This window comes from Oncorhynchus nerka, linkage group LG7 (assembly GCF_034236695.1).
Source record: "Oncorhynchus nerka isolate Pitt River linkage group LG7, Oner_Uvic_2.0, whole genome shotgun sequence".
Classification (NCBI taxonomy): Eukaryota; Metazoa; Chordata; class Actinopteri; order Salmoniformes; family Salmonidae; genus Oncorhynchus; species Oncorhynchus nerka.
Genome location: NC_088402.1, coordinates 25,832,662 through 25,856,715, shown reverse-complemented (window position 1 = coordinate 25,856,715; position 24,054 = coordinate 25,832,662). Strand labels below are relative to the sequence as shown.

At 42.0% G+C, this 24,054-nt stretch overlaps 1 protein-coding gene across 1 annotated transcript in view; it reads right to left on the bottom strand.

Moving 5' to 3' along the window:
- Positions 1-16,555, bottom strand: part of map7d1b (MAP7 domain containing 1b) — a 48,347-nt gene extending 31,792 nt beyond the window's left edge. Inside the window, 1 exon segment of the mRNA XM_029663050.2 lies at positions 16,143-16,555. Within this exon segment, the coding sequence (XP_029518910.2) occupies positions 16,143-16,209 (67 nt within the window). The 5' untranslated portion in view covers positions 16,210-16,555.
- Positions 16,556-24,054: the final 7,499 nt, after the last annotated feature.

Sequence of the window (24,054 nt, the reverse complement as noted above, 5' to 3'; positions counted from 1 at the left end):
CACTGATCATTTTGTAGCAAAATACTGTACATTATAATTTCATAGGGACGTAGTCAAACACAATTCATCTTAGTAACTATAAGGAGCTCCGGCTCCATGTCTTAAAGGCCCTTCAGACATGTTCCTAGTCCACTCAACATGTGTAGGTCTCATCAACTAGGCCTATTCATGTGACAGGCCCCCAATGAACACACAAACACAGATCCAGCAGATTCACCCTCCTCCACCCTCCTCCCTTCTTCCGCTCTGCTCCCCTCTACCGCAGCCGGCCATCTCAGGTTTCTGTGCCACTCTGACAGACACGGGAGTTAAAAATAGTGACAAGCAGCTTGGAGCACAGTGCACCCTACGGAGAATGTCAACCATACATGGGACTGGGTTTCTGCTGTGGCACCTTTGGAAAATCACAGAGGCTGGAAGCATGCTCCGACGGTGGGTATAAAACAGTGAAAATCCCAAAGAAAAATAAAGTAATAAGTAAGTAGGTGGAAATTATAAGCAAATTAGAGTGTTAACAAATCTATGTGAGAACTGCTTTACACAGGCCAGGACAAGATCATTGTTGTTACATAAGAATTGTGATCAAGTCAAGAGAAGTCCATTCTGGGTATGTTACACACTGCATTAGCCTAAGTACTGTAAGTAGAGCCTGCAATGGGGGCTGCGTTTGACGGAGGCAGTATGTGTGCAGTTTAAGGTCTGTCTGCCGAGGGAGGGAGGGAGGGAGGGAGGAGCACCAGCATACTGGATCTGGGTCAGGCTGACCTCAGGAATCCCTGGTATGTGCACTTCCCCTGAGTCTCAGTGTTTGTGTCTCAGTGATTGTGTTACAGTGATTGTGTCTCAGTGTGTGTGTCACAGTGTGTGTGTCACAGTGTGTGTGTCTCAGTGTGTGTATCACAGTGTGTGTGTACAGTGTTTGTGGCTGGATGGCAACATGGTAAGTGACAGTGACCCCCAGTGAGGAGAGAGAGAGACAAAGATAGACAGTCATAATAAACAATATATCAACAACAACTCAACTGGGACAAGAGACAACATAGCTCCAATGAGGCCTACATTCAACAGTCTTTCTTCTACAATCACTTTCCCAGCTCCATCAGTGGCAGACAACACAGTCTCTGACCACTATAAAACCAAGTAAACCAGAAGTTCAGGGAGTCCAGTCATTCACGCAGCAACCTGCACCATAACCATCCCCTCTGGGCCCATCCATGACTCTCAGACATCAATAACACCTGAAGCATCTTAGAACTCCCTCACAAGCCTCTACAATGAGAACGGAGCAATAAAACAAACATTGGCTGAACCTTTGAACTTTTATAATTATCACCCAGCCACCTCAGTAGCTATTTAAAGATGCCTCCAGATGGTCAGTCCTTGCATCCATTGCTCTGTCTATGAATTTGAGAGAGGTTACATTTCTCCAACCCTATCCCTCAGCTGTTTACCAAAAACAGTGGAGGGTTATCCACTTGGTTGTTGTTTGAACTGCAGACTGCCCCTGTAGAGAGGTCACCAGATGAACACAGCCATAGCAGTCCTAGAGAGACCAGAAAGACCAACAACTGTAACGAATCACTGTCTCTCTTGGAAAAACAATACTTTTAGTTTAGTTCAATGAAAGGGCGCTTTCAGAAAATATTTTATATTCTAAAGCAGCCTTTCAATTACAGGGCGCTTGCGCTCAAAGATATGCTCACTATGTGCAGCACTCCACAATCGTTCATACATTTCTGTCTTCGTTAAGTTTCAACTAACTTCCATGTTGCTGGTGCAGCATTTAGGCTAACTCAGACATTTGGATTATGTTAAAACAGTAACGAGAAGAAATTAAAATGATGTTTTTCACTGAGTTAATTCTGCTGTATAGTTTCTTTCAACAGCCATATGTTGTTGTATTGGCGCTGAAGAACCTGGCTGACGTTTACATTCTCCCAACCAATTGTTCTATTTTGTAAGATTTTTGGGGTTTTGTGTAAGATGCAGGAAAAGGGGCCGCAGATCGGGCAGCCTTCTGAGAAGCCGGAGGAGAGCGAGTAAACTCCCACTGACATCCGTTCTTTTGCTAACGTGCAATCGTTAGAAAATAAAATTGATGACCTACTTTTAAGATTATCCTACCATCGGGACATTAAAAACGGTAACATCTTATGTTTCACTGAGACGTTGCTGAACGACAATACAGACAATATAGAGCTGGCAGGATGTTCCATGCACCGGCAGAACAGAGACGCTAGCTCTGGTAAGACGAGGGGTGGAGGGGCGTGTGTCTTTTGGTCAATAACAGCTGGTGCGCGATGTCTAATATTAAAGACGTCTCGAGTTATTGCTCGCCTGAGGTAGAGTACCTTATGATAAGCAGTAGACCACGCTATCTACCAAGAGAGTTCTCATCTGTATTATTTGTAGCCATGTATTTACCACCACAGAATGAAGCTGGCACTAAGACCACTCTCAGCCAACTCTATAAGGCCATAAGCAAAGAAGAAAATGCTCACCCAGAAGCGGCGCTCCTAGTGTCCGGGAACTTTAATACAGGCAAACTTAAGTCAGTTTTACCACTTTTTTACCAGCATGTCAAGTGCAACTAGAGGGAGAAAAAAAATCCTAGACCACCTTTACTCCACACACAGAGATGCATACAAAGCTCTCCCCCGCCCTCCATTTGGCAAATCTGACCATAATTCTATCCTCCTCATTCCTGCTTAGAAGCAAAAACTAAAGCAGGGAGAACCAGTGACTCGCTCAATGCGGAAGTGGTCAGATGACGTGGATGCAACACTACAGGACTGTTTTGCTAGCACAGACTGGAATATGTTCCAGGATTCATCCAATGGCATTGAGGAGTATACCACCTCAGTCAATGGCTTCATCAAAAAAATGCATCGACAACGTCATCCCCACAGTGACTGTACATACATATTCCAACCAGAAGCCATGGATTAAAGGCTAGAGCTGCCGCTTTCAAGGAGCAAGAGACTAATCTGGACACTTGTAAGAAATCCCGCTATGCCCTCAGACGAACCATCAAACAAGCAAAGCGTCAATACAGGATTAAGATTGAATCCTACTACACTGGCTCTGACGCTCATCGGATGTGGCAGGGCTTGAAAACTATTACGGACTACAAAGGGAAAACCAGACGCGTGCTGCCAAGTGACACGAGCCTACCAGATGAGCTAAATGCCTTTTATGCTCGCTTCAAGGCAAGCAACACTGAAGCATGCACAAGAGCACCAGCCGTTCTAGATGACTGTGTGATAACGCTCTCAGTAGCCGATGTGAATAAAACCTTTAAACAGATTAAAATTCACAAAGCCACTGCTCCAGACGGATTACCAGGACGCGTACTCAAAGCATTTGATTTGATTTGACTGTCTATGGGACAGCCTAGAGGCTGTGTATGCAAGTCTAGCCTGCTCATTCTGTTTCATGGCCTAGACTACTGCTAGAGTGCAGCAATCCAGGTGCCTTTACTGACAATCATAGCTAATGGCTCCTCCAGTGAGCTTCGTTTTGGTATCATCACATTACCTATATCAGTGCTGGAGATGCTGCTGTGGAACCAACTCTTTACATCAATATGGAATATGGAAGCCCAATATGGAATACCCCCATCCATCCCCTGCCATTAAAAGGGTTAGAGAGCCAGAGCAGTTATAGGGACTCATGTGAGGGAATCAGCTGAATGCTAAGGTTAGACTGCCTGCCAAGGATCTCTACTGATGGTAGGAAACTCCTCATCCCTATCCCCTGCCATTAAGAGCCAGAGAGGTTACAGAGATTCATGTGAGTGCTAAGGTTAGAATAGACTGCTTGCCATGGATCTCTATCCAGAGGGAATGGATCCGAAGGCAACTATAAGAGGAAACTGTAGATGACAGCTGGCTGAGGAACGTGACTCGTCAGTCCTCCTGTGGAATGAACAAGGGCAATTTGACTCCAACTCTGCTGAGGCTTTCAGTCAGCATGAACTGGGTTACACACTCACACAGATAGACAATATAGAGAAAAGCATGAATCATAAATGGAATCATCAATTATTCAACATGTTCCTGCTCTGCATTCACCAGATGAAGTATGGTTAGAATAGAAGTTATGGAAGTGTTGGCAAACATTAATAGACAGAGATAGAGAAAAGAGGTGAGGCGTTAAGATGGACGGAGCTTTTACAGGAGGGTACATCACAAATTGCACCCTATTCCCTTTATAGTGCACTACTTTTGACCAGGGCCGGTCAAAAGTAGTGCAATATGTAGGGAATAGGGGGGCATTTGGGAGGCAGACAGGGAGAAAATAGACTGGGTGTGGTGACTGTAGAGGAGCCATGGAGGCTGACAGACCATGACCTCATCATTATGTCACACATCCTCTATAGATGGGATATCATTAGTGCAGTGCATGATGGGAATGAAAACAAGGGTTGCTGCATGAACATAATACTGGAGAGAGATGTGATTTAAATAGAGAAATATGGGATTTCAAGTGTGTTTGGTGTTAGAGAGACAGAAAGAGAGAGACAGAAAGACAGAGAGAGACAGAGAAAGATAAAGAGAGAGAGAGATACTGAAGTGTATATTTTCATCAAAATGAAAGCACTATTAACAGAGGAAGACTTGAGTCAGTTCCTGCTTTCTTGCTATCAGGTCATGGGATGCATTCCAGAGCAGTTGCTCCAGCTAGCTCCTATTTGTTTTCATATGAACAACATTAGCCTTATTACAAATAAAAATGGCCTCAGCATGGCTTCTCCCTACTGACACAAACCTACACATTCAAACACATATACACACATAAGACAAAGACCAAACTGCAGCAGGAGGGGGGAGGGGGCCATAGACAGTTTAAGAAGGGAACATCTGGAGTGGTGGGGTTCAGTCCTGCAGAATCAGCAACATACATACAGTAAAGCCCCCACACATTCTCATACCACCACTTCCTAGCTCCGCCTGGGAGCACTCACTCACCGCAGGTGTAAAAAGCTGTGATACATGTGTATACTGTAAATATGCTATGCAAGCACATATGACATAGCTTATCACAGCATACTTCACATAGCCTATCACAGCCCACTTCACAGTCTTGACTAATAGAACACTTTATCAAAGTGTTCCATTTTTTATGCCAAAAAGAGGTGATATTCAACATAATAAAAATGGCCAAGGTAAGCCTTTTAATATTAAAACAGACCACTGAGATGTAATATTAAACACCAGACAGATACTCAATACTAATTATTTAAATAAGATGAGAGGCCCCTGGTTGAGAATTGACATTCAATCAATTCAAATGGGAAATTCAACTCAACCTGTGTGTGTGTGCGTGTGTGTGTGTGTGTGTGTGCGTGTGCGTGTGCGTGTGTGTGTGTGTGTGTGTGTGTGTGTGTGTGTAACCAGTGGTGTGCTTTAAAGTATTACTTAAGTACTTTTAAAGTATTACTTCATTCGTTTTTTGGGGTATCTGTACACTACTATTTATATATATTTTTTACAATTTTTACTTTTATGTACACATAAAAGTACTCATTACATTTTGAACGCTTAGCAGAACAGAAATGGTCCAATTCACACACTTCTCAAGAGAACATCCCTGCTCATCCCCACTGCCTCTGATCTGGCGGACTCACTAAACACAAATGCTTTGTTTGTAAATTATGTCAGAGTGTTGGAGAGAGTGACCCTGGCTATCTGTCTGGTTTGCTTAATGTAAGGAATTTTTAATTATTTGTACTTTTACTTTTATTTTTGATACTTAGGTATAGTTTAGCAAATATATTTACTTTTGATACTTAAGTATATTTAAAAACAAATACTTTAAGACTTTTACTCAAGTAGTATATTACCGGTTGACTTTCACTTTAACTTGAGTCATTTTCTATTAAGGTATATTTCTTTTTACTCAAGTATGATAATTTAGTACTTTTTCCACCACTGTGTGTGAGTGTGTGTATGTGTGTGCTTGCGAACTTGCAAGTGTGTTTAAAACGATAACATTGACAAGACTGTTAGGCACATGAAGATCAGCACACACCTGAGGGGAAGGTGAGACAGGAGTCAACACAACACAGCAGAGCCCATATGATTCACTGCAGAGATGATCAGATCTAACAGAGACTGTATCTCTTCAAAGGAGGCCACATAAGGAGTCCGGCGAGTGTTTTACTGTTTTCCTGGAACACAGACAGGATGTAACCTTGTTCCTGAGACTGCCAGGGAAAATAAGTACCAGGAAGGAAAGAGACAAAGGATGTGCATCCCAAATGGCACGCTATTCCCTATGTAGTACACTACTTTGACAGCTCTGGTCAAAAGTAGTGCACTATATAAGGAAGGGAATAGAGTGCCATTTGGGACGCATTAAAACCACAGAGACACAGGATTCTAACCTAGCAGTCACAGTTCAATCATTGTAATGGGGGAAGCATCGTGGCATCATTAAGAGACTGAGGAGGAAATTGATCGAACTTATGGAACGGATCGGAAGGATGTTTCAGTAGCTCTCTGTATCAGTGGTGAAGCCTGCCTGCTATTCTGTTGTGATTGAGGAGAGAAGAACATTTTATCTATAGTAAGTGGGGTTTCTTTCAATATTAGGAAGGATCTAAATAAATGTGGGGGAAGAAAAGTCAATTCAAGCATCAGTGACATGAATTATAAACAAGACAATAGTAAAGATGTCGTCCCCCACGAATGATGCAGATCCACCCCCCTGGGCCAATTGAGATATCGCATGTGACAAACACATTTCAGTTACATTTACATTTACATTTAAGTCATTTAGCAGACGCTCTTATCCAGAGCGACTTACAAATTGGTGCTTTCACCTTATGACAACTTCCATCTTCATGTGGATATTTGGCTCAGCAGGTCAGAACTAGAACACGAGACCAGCACACGGAACTCAGCAGGTCAGAACTAGAACACGAGACCAGCACACGGAACTCAGCAGGTCAGAACTAGAACACGAGACCAGCACACGGAACTCAGCAGGTCAGAACTAGAACACGAGACCAGCACACGGAACTCAGCAGGTCAGAACTAGAACACGAGACCAGCACACGGAACTCAGCAGGTCAGAACTAGAACACGAGACCAGCACACGGAACTCAGCAGGTCAGAACTAGAACACGAGACCAGCACACGGAACTCAGCAGGTCAGAACTAGAACACGAGACAGCACACGGAACTCAGCAGGTCAGAACTAGAACACGAGACCAGCAGGTCAGAACTAGAACACGAGACCAGCACACGGAACTCAACAGGTCAGAACTAGAACACGAGACCAGCAGGTCAGAACTAGAACACGAGACCAGCACACGGAACTCAGCAGGTCAGAACTAGAACACGAAACCTCAAAAAGATGTCATGAGTCATGTACTCGCTTCAAACAAAAAAATATCCCTGAATCAAAACAACTTTTAATTACTATAGCTCCCACCTTGAGCCAATCAGTGTAATTGTGTGAATGCCGTATATCTATGGCAAGACGCATCATTCAACTAAGTTTCCTAACAATCAAGCCAGTACTGTCTGAGATATCACGTGTGACTAACGTATTAACGGACTGTGAAAGATCCTGACACTACACAGTCACAGGTCCAAGATAACTATCAAGACAAATGATCCTCTCCCTGTGCTGTCTAGTCCTGATGGGAATAGAGCTGTAGACACAGTCTGTTAGGCCCAAGTCTAACCCTTCAGCTGTGCGCTAATATTAGTGCCCTGAGTCCTGTGACCAAGAGCGGTGTGTGTGTGTGTGTGTGTGTGTGTGTGTGTGTGTGTGTGTGTGTGTGTGTGTGTGTGTGTGCTTTAATTCAGACACAGATAATGGTCTGCGGGTGGATAGCCTAAATCTGGAGTTCATGTGCACACTTCCAAAACACACACATGCCTTACTTCAAAGATAATAGAGGCTGCAGCTACTGGTGACTCCACTGGGGATGAGGCAACAATACTTCAACAATAACCACCACAGAGAAATGCAACATGGCTACAGAGGAGCGGGACAACAGGAAGAAGTGCTCTGCTTCACAGCTGGATAGCACTTACACAGAGCAACACTACAAAGCTCTAATAAGACTGTGTCGACCATATATGGAATGGGGTAAAAAAGACAATTGACTTGCGTAGAACTGAAAAAATATGTGTCATATTTCTGTATTTCACTCTTATTTAAGCATGTATCAGTAGCTGTGTTAAACATGATAGAAACGGACTGCTTGTTGTAACAAAGGCTATTCACGTTTAATGCGAGGTCAATAGACACCATCCTACCAGTGTGCACAGCAAGAAATTAAGTACTTAACACATAAGATGGAATAAATTGCATTAAAATGACCTAATTAAACTGTACTGTAAAACTGTGTGAGCTACAGAAATCAGCAGAAGGATAGAAAGTCATCTGGTTGATGTATAAAAGTTAGACATGAGGGACTTCTAGTGTAACTAATAGTGTCAACAGGTTCTATATCGCCTTATTTCCTGGATTCTATATCGCCTTACTTCCTGGATCTAAAATACAGAATCCAGGTAGAAGAGGATTGGTTATTCCACCAATAGAGTGCCTTTTGGGTAGTGTAATTTGGTTAAACAAAAAAAACTCAATTATTTCACTAAAGTTTTACATTCTGTAATAAAGAGCACATGTTCAACTTCAGAAAATATATATTTTCTAGATAATGATAAGATTAAATAACACTAGATGTGATTGAAAACTGTTGTATCAAAAGTAAAACAGACGGCCAGAAACGCAAGGACAAAATTGGGAATTATGAAACTAACTAAAATATGAAATAACTAGGCCTGCAGTATGCTTGTACAGTAGCTAAAGTTAAATCCGGCAAATGAAACGCTGTACTGTGTATTTAACAGCACTAATTAGTGAGTAATCTGCATAGATAAACAAGGAACCATAGTTTAAAGGGAAATTAACATGATAAGCATGGAGTAGATCAAATGCATTTCTTGTTAAGCATTGTCTTGCCATCATAATTATCCAAATTGTGACCCCCTTTCTCCTGCTACGTCAGATTACACACACCCTGTTATTAACTCTAAATAAATTCAATTTAAATCAAAATCTATTACAGTTTTCTGTTTAAAATTTGAATTGAACACACACACCCCTATCTGTTAAAATCAACCAAATGTATGCCTTTTGTAACTTAGATACATATCCAGTCAAAAATGTGTGATCAGGGTAATGACATTTAAACTCAACAAAAAAAGAACGTTCCTTTTTCAGGACCCTGTCTTTCAAAGATAATTTGTAAAAATCCAAATATCTTTACAGATCTTCATTGTAAATGGTTTAAACACTGTTTCCCATGCTTGTTCAATGAACCATAAACAATTCATGAACATGGAACGGTCATTAAGACACTAACAGCTTACAGACGGTAAGCAATTAAGGTCACAGTTATGAAAACGTACGACACTAAAGAGGCCTTTCAACTGACTCTGAAAAACACCAAAAGAAAGATGCCCAGGGTCCCTGCTCATCTGTGTGAACGTGCCTTAGGCATGCTGCAGGAGGCATGAGAACTGCAGATGTGGCCAGGGCAATAAATTGTATTGTCCATACTGTGAGACGCCTAAGACAGCACTACAGGAAGACAGGACGGACAGCTGATCGTCCTCGCAGTGGCAGACCATGTGTAACAACACCTGCACAGGATTGGTACATCCGAACATCACACCTGCGGGACAGGTACAGGATGGCAACAACAACTGCCCGAGTTACACCAGGAACGCACAATCCCTCCATCAGTGCTCAGACTGTCAGCAATAGGCTGAGAGAGGCTGGACTGAGGGCTTGTAGGCCTTTTGTAAGGCAGGTCCTCACCAGACATCACCGGCAACAACGTCGCCTATGGGCACAAACCCACTGCCGCTGGGCCAGACAGGACTGGCTAAAGGTGCTCTTCACTGACAGATCGCGGTTTTGTCTCACCAGGGGTGATGGTCGGATTTGCGTTTATCGTCGATGGAATGAGCTGGAGGTGGAGGGTCCGTCATGGTCTGGGGCGGTGTGTCACAGCATCATCAGACTGAGCTTGTTATCATTGCAGGCAATCTCAACGCTGTGCGTTACAGGGAAGACATCCTTCTCCCTCAGGTGGTACCCTTCCTGCAGGCTCATCCTAACATGAACCTCCAGCATGACAATGCCACCAGCCATACTGCTCGTTCTGTGTGTGATTTCCTGCAAGACAGGAATGTCAGTGTTCTGCCATGGCCAGCGAAGAGCCCGGATCTCAATCCCATTGAGCACGTCTGGGACCAGTTGGATCGGAGTGTGAGGGCTAGGGCCATTCCGCTTAGAAATGTCTGGGAACTTTCAGGTGCCTTTGTGGAAGAAAGGGGTAACATCTCACAGCAAGAACTGCCAAATCTGGTGTAGTCCATGAGGAGGAGATGCACTGCAATACTTAATACAGCTTGTGGCCACACTAGATACTGACTGTTACTTTTGATTTTGACCCCCCCACCCTTTGTTCAGGGACACATTATTCAATTTCTGTTAGTCACGTCTGTGGAACTTGTTCACTTTATGTCTCAGTTGTTGAATCTTGTTATGTTCATACAAATATTTACACGTTAAGTTTGCTGAAAATAAGCGCAGTTGACAGTGAGAGGACGTTTCTTTTCTTGCTGAGTTTATATTGTTTCTCCCTTCCTGTAGACAGTGGAAACAAGTGAGACATTTTTGAATTTCTCTCCACAGTAAAATGAATCTGATTAGAAAATGTGAGAGGACTACAGACATGAGTTAGATTTTCAGTCACGCAGTTGTCAATAAGGCAATTATAATTGAAAAATGTCTTTGATTAGTCATCAATGACTTCAGTGTTTTACTATCGCAACGAAGTGAAATGGGAATAGAAACTGAGCCAGTCTCTGGATCTAGAATCTACTATACTAAGATGCATCACAAAAGTTACCATATTCCCTACATAGTGCACTACTTTGGCCTACGGGGGTCTATACTAGGGCACATAGGCCATTTGGGACGTATCGTAAGGCAATGACCTCGTCCGTCTCTATACACTACAGGATGGAGCACTTCCTCTAGTTCCGGTGTGAGTGGTCAGTGGCCCTAATTTATACCAGCTGGATCTGCACGCAGCGAGGTAAGGCTGTGTGTGTGTGTGTGTGTGTGTGTGTGTGTGTGTGTGTGTGTGTGTGTGTGTGTGTGTGTGTGTGTGTGTGTGTGTGTGTGTGTGCGTGCGTGTGTTGCGTGCGTGAGTGAGTGAGTGGTGGTGAGTGGTGAGTGAGTGAGTGAGTGAGTGAGTGAGTGAGTGAGTGAGTGAGTGAGTGAGTGAGGCTGCTCCTGCTCGCTGACGTGGAGCGCTCTGGTTGGTCTGCCTAAGAATCACTGCAGACACCTCCCTCTCTCCATCTCTCACTCCCTTCCTCCCTCCATCTCTCCCTCCATCCATCTCTCACTCCCTCCCTCCGACGCCCATGGCCCAGCTCAAACCCCAATAACACCCCTCGATACCCTCCTAACCCCTCACCCCCCCTGCTCGCACGCTGCAGATACGGGCCTCTGGACAAGAATGCCTCACATTCTAACCAGGGCCTTCCACACCCATCCCAACCCCTACTCTCCTCTCTCCACCCGCATGTACAAACTGAACACACAGTCCAGCTGGCAATAGGGGAGAGACATTAGGAAAAGCTGTCAGAACTTCAACATGTCTGACTAAGGAGAAATGGGAGACGGTGCTTTCCTCTTTTCTATTCTCACTCAGTCCCCCTTATACTTCTGACCCTCTTTTTAGCAGTAAATCTTATGAAGTCCAAGGAATAATCACAGCAGGTTATCCAGGATGTGAACCTCATTATGTGTGGATTAGTAGTGCATTTTAATTAACCACACATGATGACGAAGAAGTAACCTGTTTTTCAACTGTTTTCATGAGAGAGAATGGGGAAACTTGTGCAAATGGCACTAGTCCCTATAGTGCACTACTTTTGACCGGGGCACATAGGGCTCTGATCAAAAGTAGTGCACAATATAGGGGATAGGGTGCCATTTGGGGTGCAGACTACACTTCCAAGCCTACTGTAATCTTGAATGTGGGCCAGGAACATTACATTAGGAAAACTTTGGGGGAGTGGAAGAGAGTCCACGTCAGTCCACGTCCAATGATTACTTCCACAGAAGAAGAAGACTTTTTGCAAAATCTCCAGTTTAAAGCTGATTTGCAACCAAGAAGTTAAACCTAGGGCTGGATTCAATCCGTATTACCGAAGATCAGCGTTGTAGCGCGGGGGAAATTTAAAGGTGCTTTCCGATTGAGCCAACATATGCAGCGTTTACTGTGAATACAGTCTCCACGAACGCGGAAACGTTGCATTTAAATTTCAATCATGCTACAACGCTGATCTTCAGCACTACGGATTGAATCCAGACTCTAGTGCTTCTGAAGTTAAACTTCAAGGATTTATGTTTTTACATTTGAGTAGGTCCCTATATGGCATGAAACACACTTACAAACATTTGCAGTGTACTACCAGCCCTCAGGATGTCAAAGATAATATAAAGAATCATACATGTTCAAACCCTTTCTGTCTGCATTAAACACAAATAAATGGGTGCCTCACTTCCTTTTGTAAGCTGCAAACAGAGCTCCTTTGAACATGTTACATCTTGGAGAGGGGCTTGGCTGCCTCGTCAACTACAAAGCCACTAATGTTGCTCTACAACAGGACTCTGGGGCTTGTATCTCTGTCTCTGTCTTTGTACCATGGTGGCCCGCTAGCCCCAGCTGCTTCACACTTCAAGCCAGAGGAGCACTATCCCTGAAGTGTCCAGTCTACACTGCATCATGGTTACATCCCAAATGCCAACCTATTCCCCAAATAGTGCACTGCTTTTAACCAGTGCCCTATGCTCCCACGTCAAAAAGTAGTGCATAGGGTACAATGTGGGATGCATACCATGTCACTGGTTTCAAGGGGCATGAGAGGTGACAGAGGGTCAATGGGGTAGTCTAACTGCATTAGGCCTCAGCTAGCGCTCTGCTAGCCGTTCTACCAGCCTCACCTCTGTCTGAATGCATCACATTACAACACAAAGATCTGGGATTAAAATCTCTTCTCGTAGAACCATGTCAGACCAGGCCAGGCATGTAGTCTGTAGGAGCAAAACAAACCTTTACAAGGCAGAGTCTGTCTTCAGAAGAGTCAGAGAGAAGGAATGTGTCTGTTTATTTAACATCTCTGCTTGTCCGACATGGACATTCCTGATAACGTCATACCGACCAATCAACACTGTGTATTAGCTGACGGTCCCGAGCCCACTTCAGTATCGTTGAAAAAACTCCAGAACCACCTCACATTAATGTGCTGGTTGAGGAAAATGGTGGTCACACCAGATACTGACTGGTTTTCTGATTCACGCCACTACCTTTTCTTTTAAGGTATCTGTAACCAACAGATACATATTTGCATTCCCAGTCATGTGAAATCCATAGATTTGAGCCTAAGGACATTTTTATTTTTGTTCAGTATAATATTACTAGGGTGGCAGGTAGCCTAGCAGGTAAGAGCGTTGGGACAGCAATCGAATCCCCGAGCCGACTAGGTGAAAAATCTGTTGATATGCCTTTTGAGCAAGGCTCTTAACCCTATGATATAGTGGCTCTTGCCACTGTAATGTATAGGCCTAAGGTCAAGACAATAACAAGACACAGTGGCTGAATAAATTCAACCACACCTTCAACCAAACCGGAGAGCAACATCTGTCCGGTGGAGTCCACAAAGCATATTGCATGTAACATGACCTGCAGCATGTCAGTCAAGTTAATATTTCAGACATTTTCAAACTACTAAACAACTACTGATTTAGAACCACAGAGTTACCGCAAGTTAAGAATTGCCTCCACTATTCCAGCACAATTTCAACTATAACATTTCAACATAATCATATCACCTATGCTTAGTCTAATACAGTGACAACTAAAAGATAGCAAAAACTATTTAGTCCAATCAAAGTAAGCTAAATATGATGTGGCTGTCCATAGTACTGATTTCTCTGTGTGTGTGTAAGTAGAAAAAAGCATGTTGTCTCACCCTACTTGTAGAGAAATGCCAATTTCATCCTCCTCTCTTTCATGTTGCTCAAACAGTCTATGACTCTGTCATACATGTACTGTAGTAGCTACATACTTTTAGTTTTTGATGTCCTAGGCTACCTGGCTAAAATGTTTGCTCACTAGCCTAACTTCCTCTCATGGGCAATGACGCGCCAGCTAGTTAATGTTAGCCTCCTACATACAGTGGGGCAAAAAAGTATTTAGTCAGCCACCAATTGTGCAAGTTCTCCCACTTAGAAAGATGAGAGAGGCCTGTAGTTTTCATCATAGGTACACTTCAACTATGACAGACAAAATGAGGGGGAAAAATCCAGAAAATCACATTGTAGGATTTTTAATGATTTTATTTGCAAATTATGGTGGAAAATAAGTATTTGGTCACCTACAAACAAGCAAGAATTCTGGCTCTCACAGACCTGTAACTTCTTCTTTAAGAGGCTCCTCTGTCCTCCACTCATTACCTGTATTAATGGCACCTGTTTGAACTTGTTATCAGTATAAAAGACACCTGTCCACAACCTCAAACAGTCACACTCCAAACTCCACTATGGCCAAGACCAACTGGCTTCCCTTTACACTTTTTTTTGGTGTGCAAGGACCATTCACAGTTGAGCTCAGTCAGTTTAGCTCAACGCTGATTGGTTATTATTATTTATTTTTAATCAAGGGAGGCCAAATGCTCACTGGCTTCCCTTGCTTTCAATGCTACGGGCGGCAACAATGTCATACTATTTTGTGCCACTGACCAGAAAGCATCAGATAGATATCCTACACATATTAAGACAGAGGGGCGCTGTTTCGTTCGCCTGGCTTTCTCTGGTGAGGGGACATTTATGAAAACAGAGTTGAAAGATACATTGTTTTGTTTCTTTTTTCTTGGTCAATTTTTGGGGAAGTGTGGCTTCGGTTGGCATCCATGAATACATGCCTCTACTCTGCATTAGATAGAGAGAAAAACATGGACACTTAGACACACATCACACATGCACACAAGGCGAGGGCTATGACAGCCAGATTGTGTGCTTCTGGAATGATAAAGAGCTGCAGTGGTTCTCTTCTCCCTCCATCAAGTGCCTTGTTCACCAAAAGGAGGGGGAGGGTTACCAGCCTCAGCCTCCAGTGACCAAACCATGTCAACATGGCTGGAGGAGGGGTAGACTAGAGGAATACCGCAGTGGATTACTGTACATCCCAATATGATAGCCTATTGTTTATACCATCAAATCAGATTCATACACAAGTGTTATTATTACAAAGCAGTATGATGACCCAGATAACAGCAGTCACTGCTATAAGCTGGTTTATAACTAGATGTTGTAGTCAGACCAGACTAGACCACAGCATGTGCCAGGTTTGCTGGTGGAATATTATTGTGGTTGTTACCATGCTGGTTCGCAATGCAATGGTCATCTATTTTAAGGTATAGGGTTTGACACTGACAGCAGCTGGACACTGTAGAGTCAACGCCAGCAGATTTCCAATGTCAGGATAAATTTGATTACTGCCATGTTAGTTGTGCCTGGTGCTGTGGGCCATTTAACCCTTCCTGTGCAGGATTGGTTGGTAATGGAGAAAATAGGACAGGCTGCAGTATTTTCCAGCTCTCTGGTCAAGGAAAACTGTCAGAGCCTTTTCAAATATTATGAACATGCATCTTTCTGGTCATTTAATTGGAATAGCAGTTTGCCAAAAGGCAGCAAAAACCCTCATATGCTCTTTGGGGTAAAGAATGTGATGCGCCAGTCTGGTGATTCCGTTAGGAACAGTAGGCTATCAATGACGTTTTTTGCAGTCATGTTTTTGTGAATGGATTTTCAAATAGAACATAAAACAGAACGCTTTTGCACGCGCACACTGCACAGCCACCCTTATTTCATTAACACGTCGATGAATACCGACACATTCACTCCAAGCCTTCGATCCCCCACTGTTAAAATGTTGAATGTGCATTTGATAATTTAGCAACAAGAACCAGATTAATCCTCTAACTGTTGCTTATTTCTTGTCTTATGTAGGCTATAATAAATTAACTTACATTTCTCTGTTAATGTCAGTTTCTCATCAAAATCGTTCCCAAGATCGTTGTATTCCATTTTTTCCATTTAAGCAATTCGCAGTCCTTTTCCAGTTGCAGTCATTCCTCAAATATATCGAAGGACAGGATAATAAACTCCCGGTACAGTCTGACCACCAATACGCCCTTCGTAAATCCAAAATGGAACGGTAGGGAGAAAAATAGAATAGAATAACTGGACAGAAATCCAGTGAAAAACGGGTGTGAAAAATTACAATGACAAGTAGTCGATAAAAGTCTCTGTTATTTCCTCTTGAGGTAGAGAACCTGTCAGATGCTATTCTATTGCAAATTCTAATAGATCAACTACGAAATCGAGAAGTCCGGGCTGGGCACAGGGACTTGCCCGTAGCAATAGAACTACTTGGCGAATATTTATGAGCTACAGCCGCTGCCTGCCTCTCTGATAGACTCTACCATCTGGGCTACCGGGGGTAACCAAAACGCGGTGAGCCTACTCATATTAAATATTTTATGGATAACATGCTATCACATCTAGAAATGTTAAACACGTCTAGATCACTTGTTCAACATTTGGATTTGTGTACTATAATGTGTTTTTTTTACGGGGAAATAGGAGAATATATCGAGTTTTGCGAAAGGTTGACCCCCATGTTAGAAATGGTTATATCCATCAATAATCTATCCTGGACACTCCAAGCAAGGTGGACTATCTATCCAAGGAGCCCACAGAAATCTGTGCTATGACCATAATAGCACTTAGGCTATTACAACTTTATAAACAGGTAATTAATCAAAGGGGGTAACACGGTCACTTGAACTCATATAAAATGTGTCATTGCTTTTTGTCTGTCTTTTTTGTATTGCTCTTTATTCCCTAACTAAGAGGCAAACAGTGAATGGAAACAGCTTGCAACATAGGCTACATGGGAATTAATGTTTTAATTAAATCAGTCTGTAGTGTGACACAGTGAGAGAATAGTGGTGTTGATTTAGGTCATTAATAATTAATACAACCTTCCTTTCACTGTAGGGGACACATTTATCTTGCAGAGGATGGAGTCTGGTGTCTATTCCAATTAGATGAGGCAGGGCGAGCTTTAAGCCTGCTGGACCAGGCCTGTTACACAAAGCCAATGCGAGTGTATATTCTATTAGGTTCACTAACTTTTGTGAATAGTTTTATACCTACAATTTAGTGAAATTATATTTTCAGGATATTGTTTTAAAAAACAATGTCCCCATGTGGTTGGGTCAGTCTGTGTGGATAATTCATTTAAAAAATGAAAGAGCCGTTTAAAAAATGGATTTAACCTGATTCTCACCTCTACCCCTTGCCCTTAGGACACTTTTGATTTAAAATCAGATAAATAATACGTGTCAAGATAATCTGCCTCATACAGTATAGTAACTCTCTGAGAAGGTTGAAGAAACCAAACACAGATAGGATAGCAAATGCCTATATGACATATTTGAATATTCTTAGGCTAGTAGCTATCCGAGCAGCTAACCGATCGCTGCAGCTGTACATAGTCTATTGGTAAATAGCCCACCCATTTTCACCTACCTCATTCCCATACTGTTTTTATCATGTTTTTTTATTTATTTATTTACTTTTCTGCTCTTTTGCACACCAATATCTCTACCTGTACATGACCATCTGATCATTTATCACCCCAGTGTTAATCTGCAAAATTGTATTATTCGCCTACCTCCTCATGCCTTTTGCACACATTGTATATAGACTGCCCATTTTTTTTCCTACTGTGTTATTGACTTGTTAATTGTTTATTCCATGTGTAACTCTGTGTTGTCTGTTCACACTGCTATGCTTTATCTTGGCCAGGTCGCAGTTGCAAATGAGAACTTGTTCTCAACTAGCCTACCTGGTTAAATAAAGGTGAAATAAAAAAAATTAAAAAATAAAATTGTAAATAATAAACCAGGACAAATTAATGCTATAAACCGCATGGGAAGTACATTTCAAACCCAAATAGAATGATTTACCTTCACTTCACTAAAAGATTCAGTATTTCGCATCAACATCATGCAGTACATTCTGGTATACTCTGCCTGGTATTTCTTTAAATACATTTTATTTAACTAGGCAAGTAAGTTATGAACAAATTCTTATTTACTATGACGGCCTACCCCGGCCAAACCCAGACGACACTGGGCCAATTGTGCGCAGTCCTATAGGACTCTCAATCACGGCCAGATGTGATACAGCCTGGATTTGAACCAGGAACTGTAGTGACACCTCTTGCCTTAGACCGCTGCACCACTCGGGAGCCTTGTATACTGGGTCTATTGGAGATCAGAGAATCAGGACATTCATGTAACATGATGTCAGGATGCTTTGAAAACGAAAGGCAAAATGCATTTCTAGGTGTTGAGACAAATAAAAAAAAATGTATGAGCCACTTAGGACAGTAGAAACAGCCATTCAAATATTCCAGAACGTTTTTACAAGCTTGAGAATCGCATCTGAAGGCTCATCTCCAGTTTGAACGCTAGAATCTCTTTCTTTTTCAAGTTCTTCTGACACTCCTCTCTTTTAAACCACTGCACTCTGTTGAATCAAGACAGTTCAAAATCATACTCTTCCAAGACTGCAGAATGACAAGACCAGAGAATACTGACAAATCCTGCGGGAGATATAAATATAAATATTATTCAACAGGATTGAGAACACTGTGTGTCCTCTCTCCTTGTGTCAGCACTGGCGGGCATGGGAGCCAATGACATGGATCAAAACACACCAACAAGATGAGTTATGACGTCCGTGAGGGGACTGTTGCTTGTCGGTGTACTATAGTGCACTGTACTGCCTCTCGAACACATCAGCAGCCTCTCTTAAACCCAAGACTAGCAGCAACAGCATCCCTAATGCAATTGTTTTTTATTAGTTTGAATTGCACTACAGTGCCTGTGAAGGAGAAATGACTCTGGGTAGTAGTAATCTACAGTGCTGTGGAGTCTGGAGGATCTCCTGTTAAGTAATGAGATTTTGAGAAGCAAGGACAGGAAGTAGGGGGTGGGGGTATGGTAGAGGGCATTCAATCACCCACACCCATCCAAGATGAGATAGGGCTCGATTGGAAAATGGTCTCTCTCTATGATGCACACACAATGAAATGTTATCTGCAAAGCTCATAAAAACTTTCCCATACACTAAAAGGCACTCATACATACTGTATGTATAGCCAGTTAAACCCAAACATTATGCAACAGTTATTCAGGTTAATCAAAAAGCTGTTTAATATCCTTCACTCTACTCGTATTTCTTGCTCCCTGAAAGTTCCTGGTTTGAGAATACTGAATATTCAACAATGCAGTGCAATCAACCAGGCTCCAACTCATGTTTGTGCTGTTTTCAGTATGAAAATAGAATGGATAAGTCATGATTCCCGGGGGCTTGTGTCCCCTGCTGATACAAACAGCCATTACTAAGCCTATTCTTCCACAAATCATTCAAGTTATGTTTTACAGCTATACAGAAGGAAGCAGGGTCAGTAAAGAGGTTTTGTTGAGCTGATGACGATTTTAGGTCACAGTCAGTCAGTCTGTCTGCCATCTATTCTATCCATCCACTCTTCTATCCCTCCAATCATCTACCTATCCATCATTCATCTCATCCATCAATCCATACATCCACAGTTATTGCTTGAGGTTATTTTTCACAGAGCATTTTAATTTCTGTGGTATTGTCTGTAGGCTATTACATATTCATAATTAAAAGCACAGCTTCCTAATTCAACCGATCAAAGGCTCTCACAATCCCACCAAGAGGCAACAAAATAGAGGTTCTAATATTTTTCTATTTCTTAACTATCTCTTGTCACACGGTCCCTTGACACAATCTGAGATTGTCTCCACACTCCTGTAAATATCTCTGGCAGTTTTTAAACGTCTTATGCAATCTTTATGAAATAATAGCACCATATTCAGCCCCTAATCCCCCGATGTACTGCCAAATCAGAGAAATAAGCTTAGGTTGACACGATTAGCTCTACCATAAATTTGATTTAAGATACCCTCAGCCACCCCAACACTTTAGCAGCGTTCTGTGGATACTCCGAATTATGAATCCCAAAATTCAATTGGATCTCTCATTCCTTTATTTTCCAGATGATTATCAGTAACTTCAAAGCTAAATGTAATTAATGGAGTTATTGCTCTTTTATTTGATAAATAAAATGTTTTATTCAAGAAAGAGTGATAAATGGCTTATGCTGAATATGTAGCATGCCTGTCGGTGCACCAATGATTATTTAGATTGGCTAAGAAGTGTGACAATAAAGAGATTACAGATATCAGTGTTAAATCATAAATATTTTAAGGGTCAGGCAGGTTTCTCACTACACAGCTAATCACTATACAGTACATGGGGAAAGGGGAAAATAAACATTTTGATCTCACAATACACACAAATGCAAAACGTTGCACAAACATACCTTCTCTCACAACAAAAGGCTATATCAAGGGAGGGCTCTTTTGAATGAACACGCTTAAACTTGCTCAAATGTGAGTACAAACTGTAATAAACCTCAGACAGCTCCCATAAAACCACAGAGGTATGTGTTTCAGTGTCTCTGCCCCCTGTGGAACTACAATTTCAACACCCGTGGCCTCAGACAAGAGCCGTTAGTTGAGCCAATAGTTTAAATGTCAGGAAATTCTGTCACAGGGAGCTAGCTCCATAACACAAAGCTTCCTAAATGCTTAAAGCAGGGGTGTCAAACTAATTTAGCCCCCCGGGCCGCATTCAGCCTTCAATGAGGTCTGGCTATATTTCCTCACAGTCAAAATGTACCTAAAGTAGTTGCTGTATGAATGTAGGTCCATTATGATTTCTACACAGTTTCGATTTGGTTTTAGTCATTTAAAACTATAGAGTATGTTTCCCCCCCAACTAATTATATTATTTTAATATTTTTTAAATACAATGATTTTAACTCAAATCGGGCCAAATTGGACCCCCTCGCGAGCCGGATCTGGCCTGCGGGCAGCATGTTTGACACCCCTGGTCTAAAGCCTACTCTGAAAGATTTTTATTTTACAGGATGAAACAGTCTTCCTAGCAGTTTCCCAGACCAGTGGAAGACCAGAGGAGTAAAAAAAAACACATTCATTTTTCAAAACTAAAGGGAGCTCAGACAGAAGCTTTGTTTGGGAGGGAAAGCCTTATAAATTGTTGTTTGGATTTACAAGGAGTGCTTCTGCAGACAGAATATTGAAGTCAGTGTCTGAATATATGTGCAGCTGTTAAAGCGTGGGAGTCAACCAAGTCTGCAGTTGCCGTGGTATCAGTAGAGGAGAATGCAGAGTGGCCAGGAAAAATCGTCAACTGATAACTCACTAGCAGATGGTCCGCTGGAAGCCATATTAAAGTGCTTGCTTTCATCAATATGTATATACAGCTCCAGTCAAAAGTTTGGATACACCCACTTATTCAAGGGTTTATAGAATAATAGTGAAGACATCAAAACTATGAAATAACACATATGGAATCATGTAGTAACAAAAAAAGTGTTAAACAAATCAAAATATGTTTTATATTTGAGATTATTCAAAGTAGCTAAACTTTGCACACTCTTGGCATACACTCAACCAGCTTCATGAGGTAGTAACCTGGAATGTATTTCAATTAACAGGTGTGCCTTGTTAAAAGTACATTTGTTGAATTTCTTTCCTTCTTAATGCATTTGAGCCAATCAGTTTTGATGTGACAACATAGGGATGGTGTTCAGAAGATAGCCCTATGTTATTTTATTGTGTTACATTTAATTGTTTTTTACTTTAGTTTATTTGGTAAATATTTTGTTAACTCTTTCTTGAACTGCACTGTTGGTTAGGGGCTTGTAAGTAAGCATTTCATGGTAAGGTCTACACATCTTGTATTCGGCGCATGTGACAAATAAAGTTTGATTTGAACTCTTCAGAGGAGACTGCATGAATCAGGCCTTCATGGTCGAATTGCTGCAAAGAAGCCACTATTTAAGGACACCAATAAGATGAAGACGCTTGCTTGGGCCAAGAAACACAAGCAATGGACATTAGATGAGTGAAAATCTGTCCTTTGTTCTGATAAGTCCAAATTTGAGATTTTTGGTTCCAACCGCAGTGTCTTTGTGAGATGCAGAGAAGGTGAACGGATGATGTCCACATGTGTGCTTCCCACTGTGAAGCACGGAGGAGGAGGTGTGATGGTGTGGAGGTGCTTTGCTGGTGACACTATCAGTGATTTATTTAGAATTCGGGGCACATTTAGCCAGCATGGCTACCACAGCATTCTGCAGCGATACTCCATCCCCATCTGGTTTGTGCTTAGTGGGACTACCATTTGTTTTTCAACAGAACCATGACCAAACACACCTCCAGGTTGTGTAAGGGCTATTTCACAGAGAAGGAGAGTGATGGAGTGATCGCCCGGCCTCAACCCAATTGAGATGGTTCGGGATGAGTTGGACCACAGAGTGAAGGAAAAGCAGCCAACAAGTGCTCAGCATATGCGGGAACTACTTCAAGACTGTTGAAAAAGCATTCCAGGTGAAGCTGGTTGAGAGAATGCAGAGAGTGTAAAAAGCTGTCATCAAGGCAAACTTTTCCAGAATCTAAAATATTTTGATTTGCTTAACACTTTTTGGGTACTACCTGATTCCATGTGTTATTTCATAGTTTTGATGTCTTCGCTATTATTATACAATGTAGAAAATAGTCAAAATAAAGAAAAACCCTGGAATGAGTAGGTGTGTCCAAACTTTGACTGGTACTGTATATGTAACCACAATTTTAAAGTTGTATTGCAGTGTGACCCACTGGACACAGACGTCAATTCAGCGTCTATTCTGCGTTGGTTCAACGTAATTTCATTGAAATGATGTGAAAACAATGTTGATTCAACCAGTGTGTGCCCAGTGGGGACTGTGTATAATATAGAGTTTGACATATTTGTTCAGTGGTCAACTGTCCTAAGTGTAACTCAATCTGGCAGACAAAACAGGCTGAGATGTAACTCATTATGATGGTCGAAACTGCTTTGGCAGGCAGAACCTGATCTGGGCCACTGATGATGTAAATGCCCTGAAATATGCACCATAGGCATAACCACACAGAGGTTCCAGACATAATACTGAGAACATGAGCCTACTTGTCAAATGGACTGGCACATGCTAATTTATCATGTAAACCAACCACTAATGGGGACTACTAACTGATATACAGGAGACAAGGGATAAGATGGGTATGGGTTGTCGTGCCACTGTGTACTAACATTTCAATGAAGTGAGAGAGGGGATAAGGGAGTGACTGACTGACACGGCCATTTGTCTTTTGGTTTAAAAGTTATCCCTGTCTCATGCTCAGGCACATTGTTCACATACAGAACACCTCCTCAGTGTCCCATCCCTCATACAGACCCACTCCCAAGTGTCCCACCCCACAGCACGTCCCCAACAGTTGCTTTGACTACGTTGTCTCATGTGCTCAGCTGTTATTGGGGTGTACCGCTGACAATGATACCACTAGCAGTTGTCAGGGACTACCATTACTGTCCATCATCTCTACATTACTGGGCACAAAACATGCTTACACATGTTTCTTCTTAACGATACAATGCATTCAGAAAGTATTGATGCCGCTTGATTTTTTCAAAATGTTGTTCTGTTACAGCCTGAATTCAAAATCAATTAATTAAAATATATATATTTTTAAAGGGATTCAATTGAGATGTTTCGTCACTGGCCTACACACAATACACCATAATGCCAAAGTGGAATTATGTTTTTACGAAAATGAAAAGCTGAAATGCCTTGAGTCAATAAGTATTCAACCGTTTCGTTATGGCAAGCCTAAATATGTCCCAGAGTAAAAATGTACTTAACAAGTCACATAAGTTACATGGACTCAC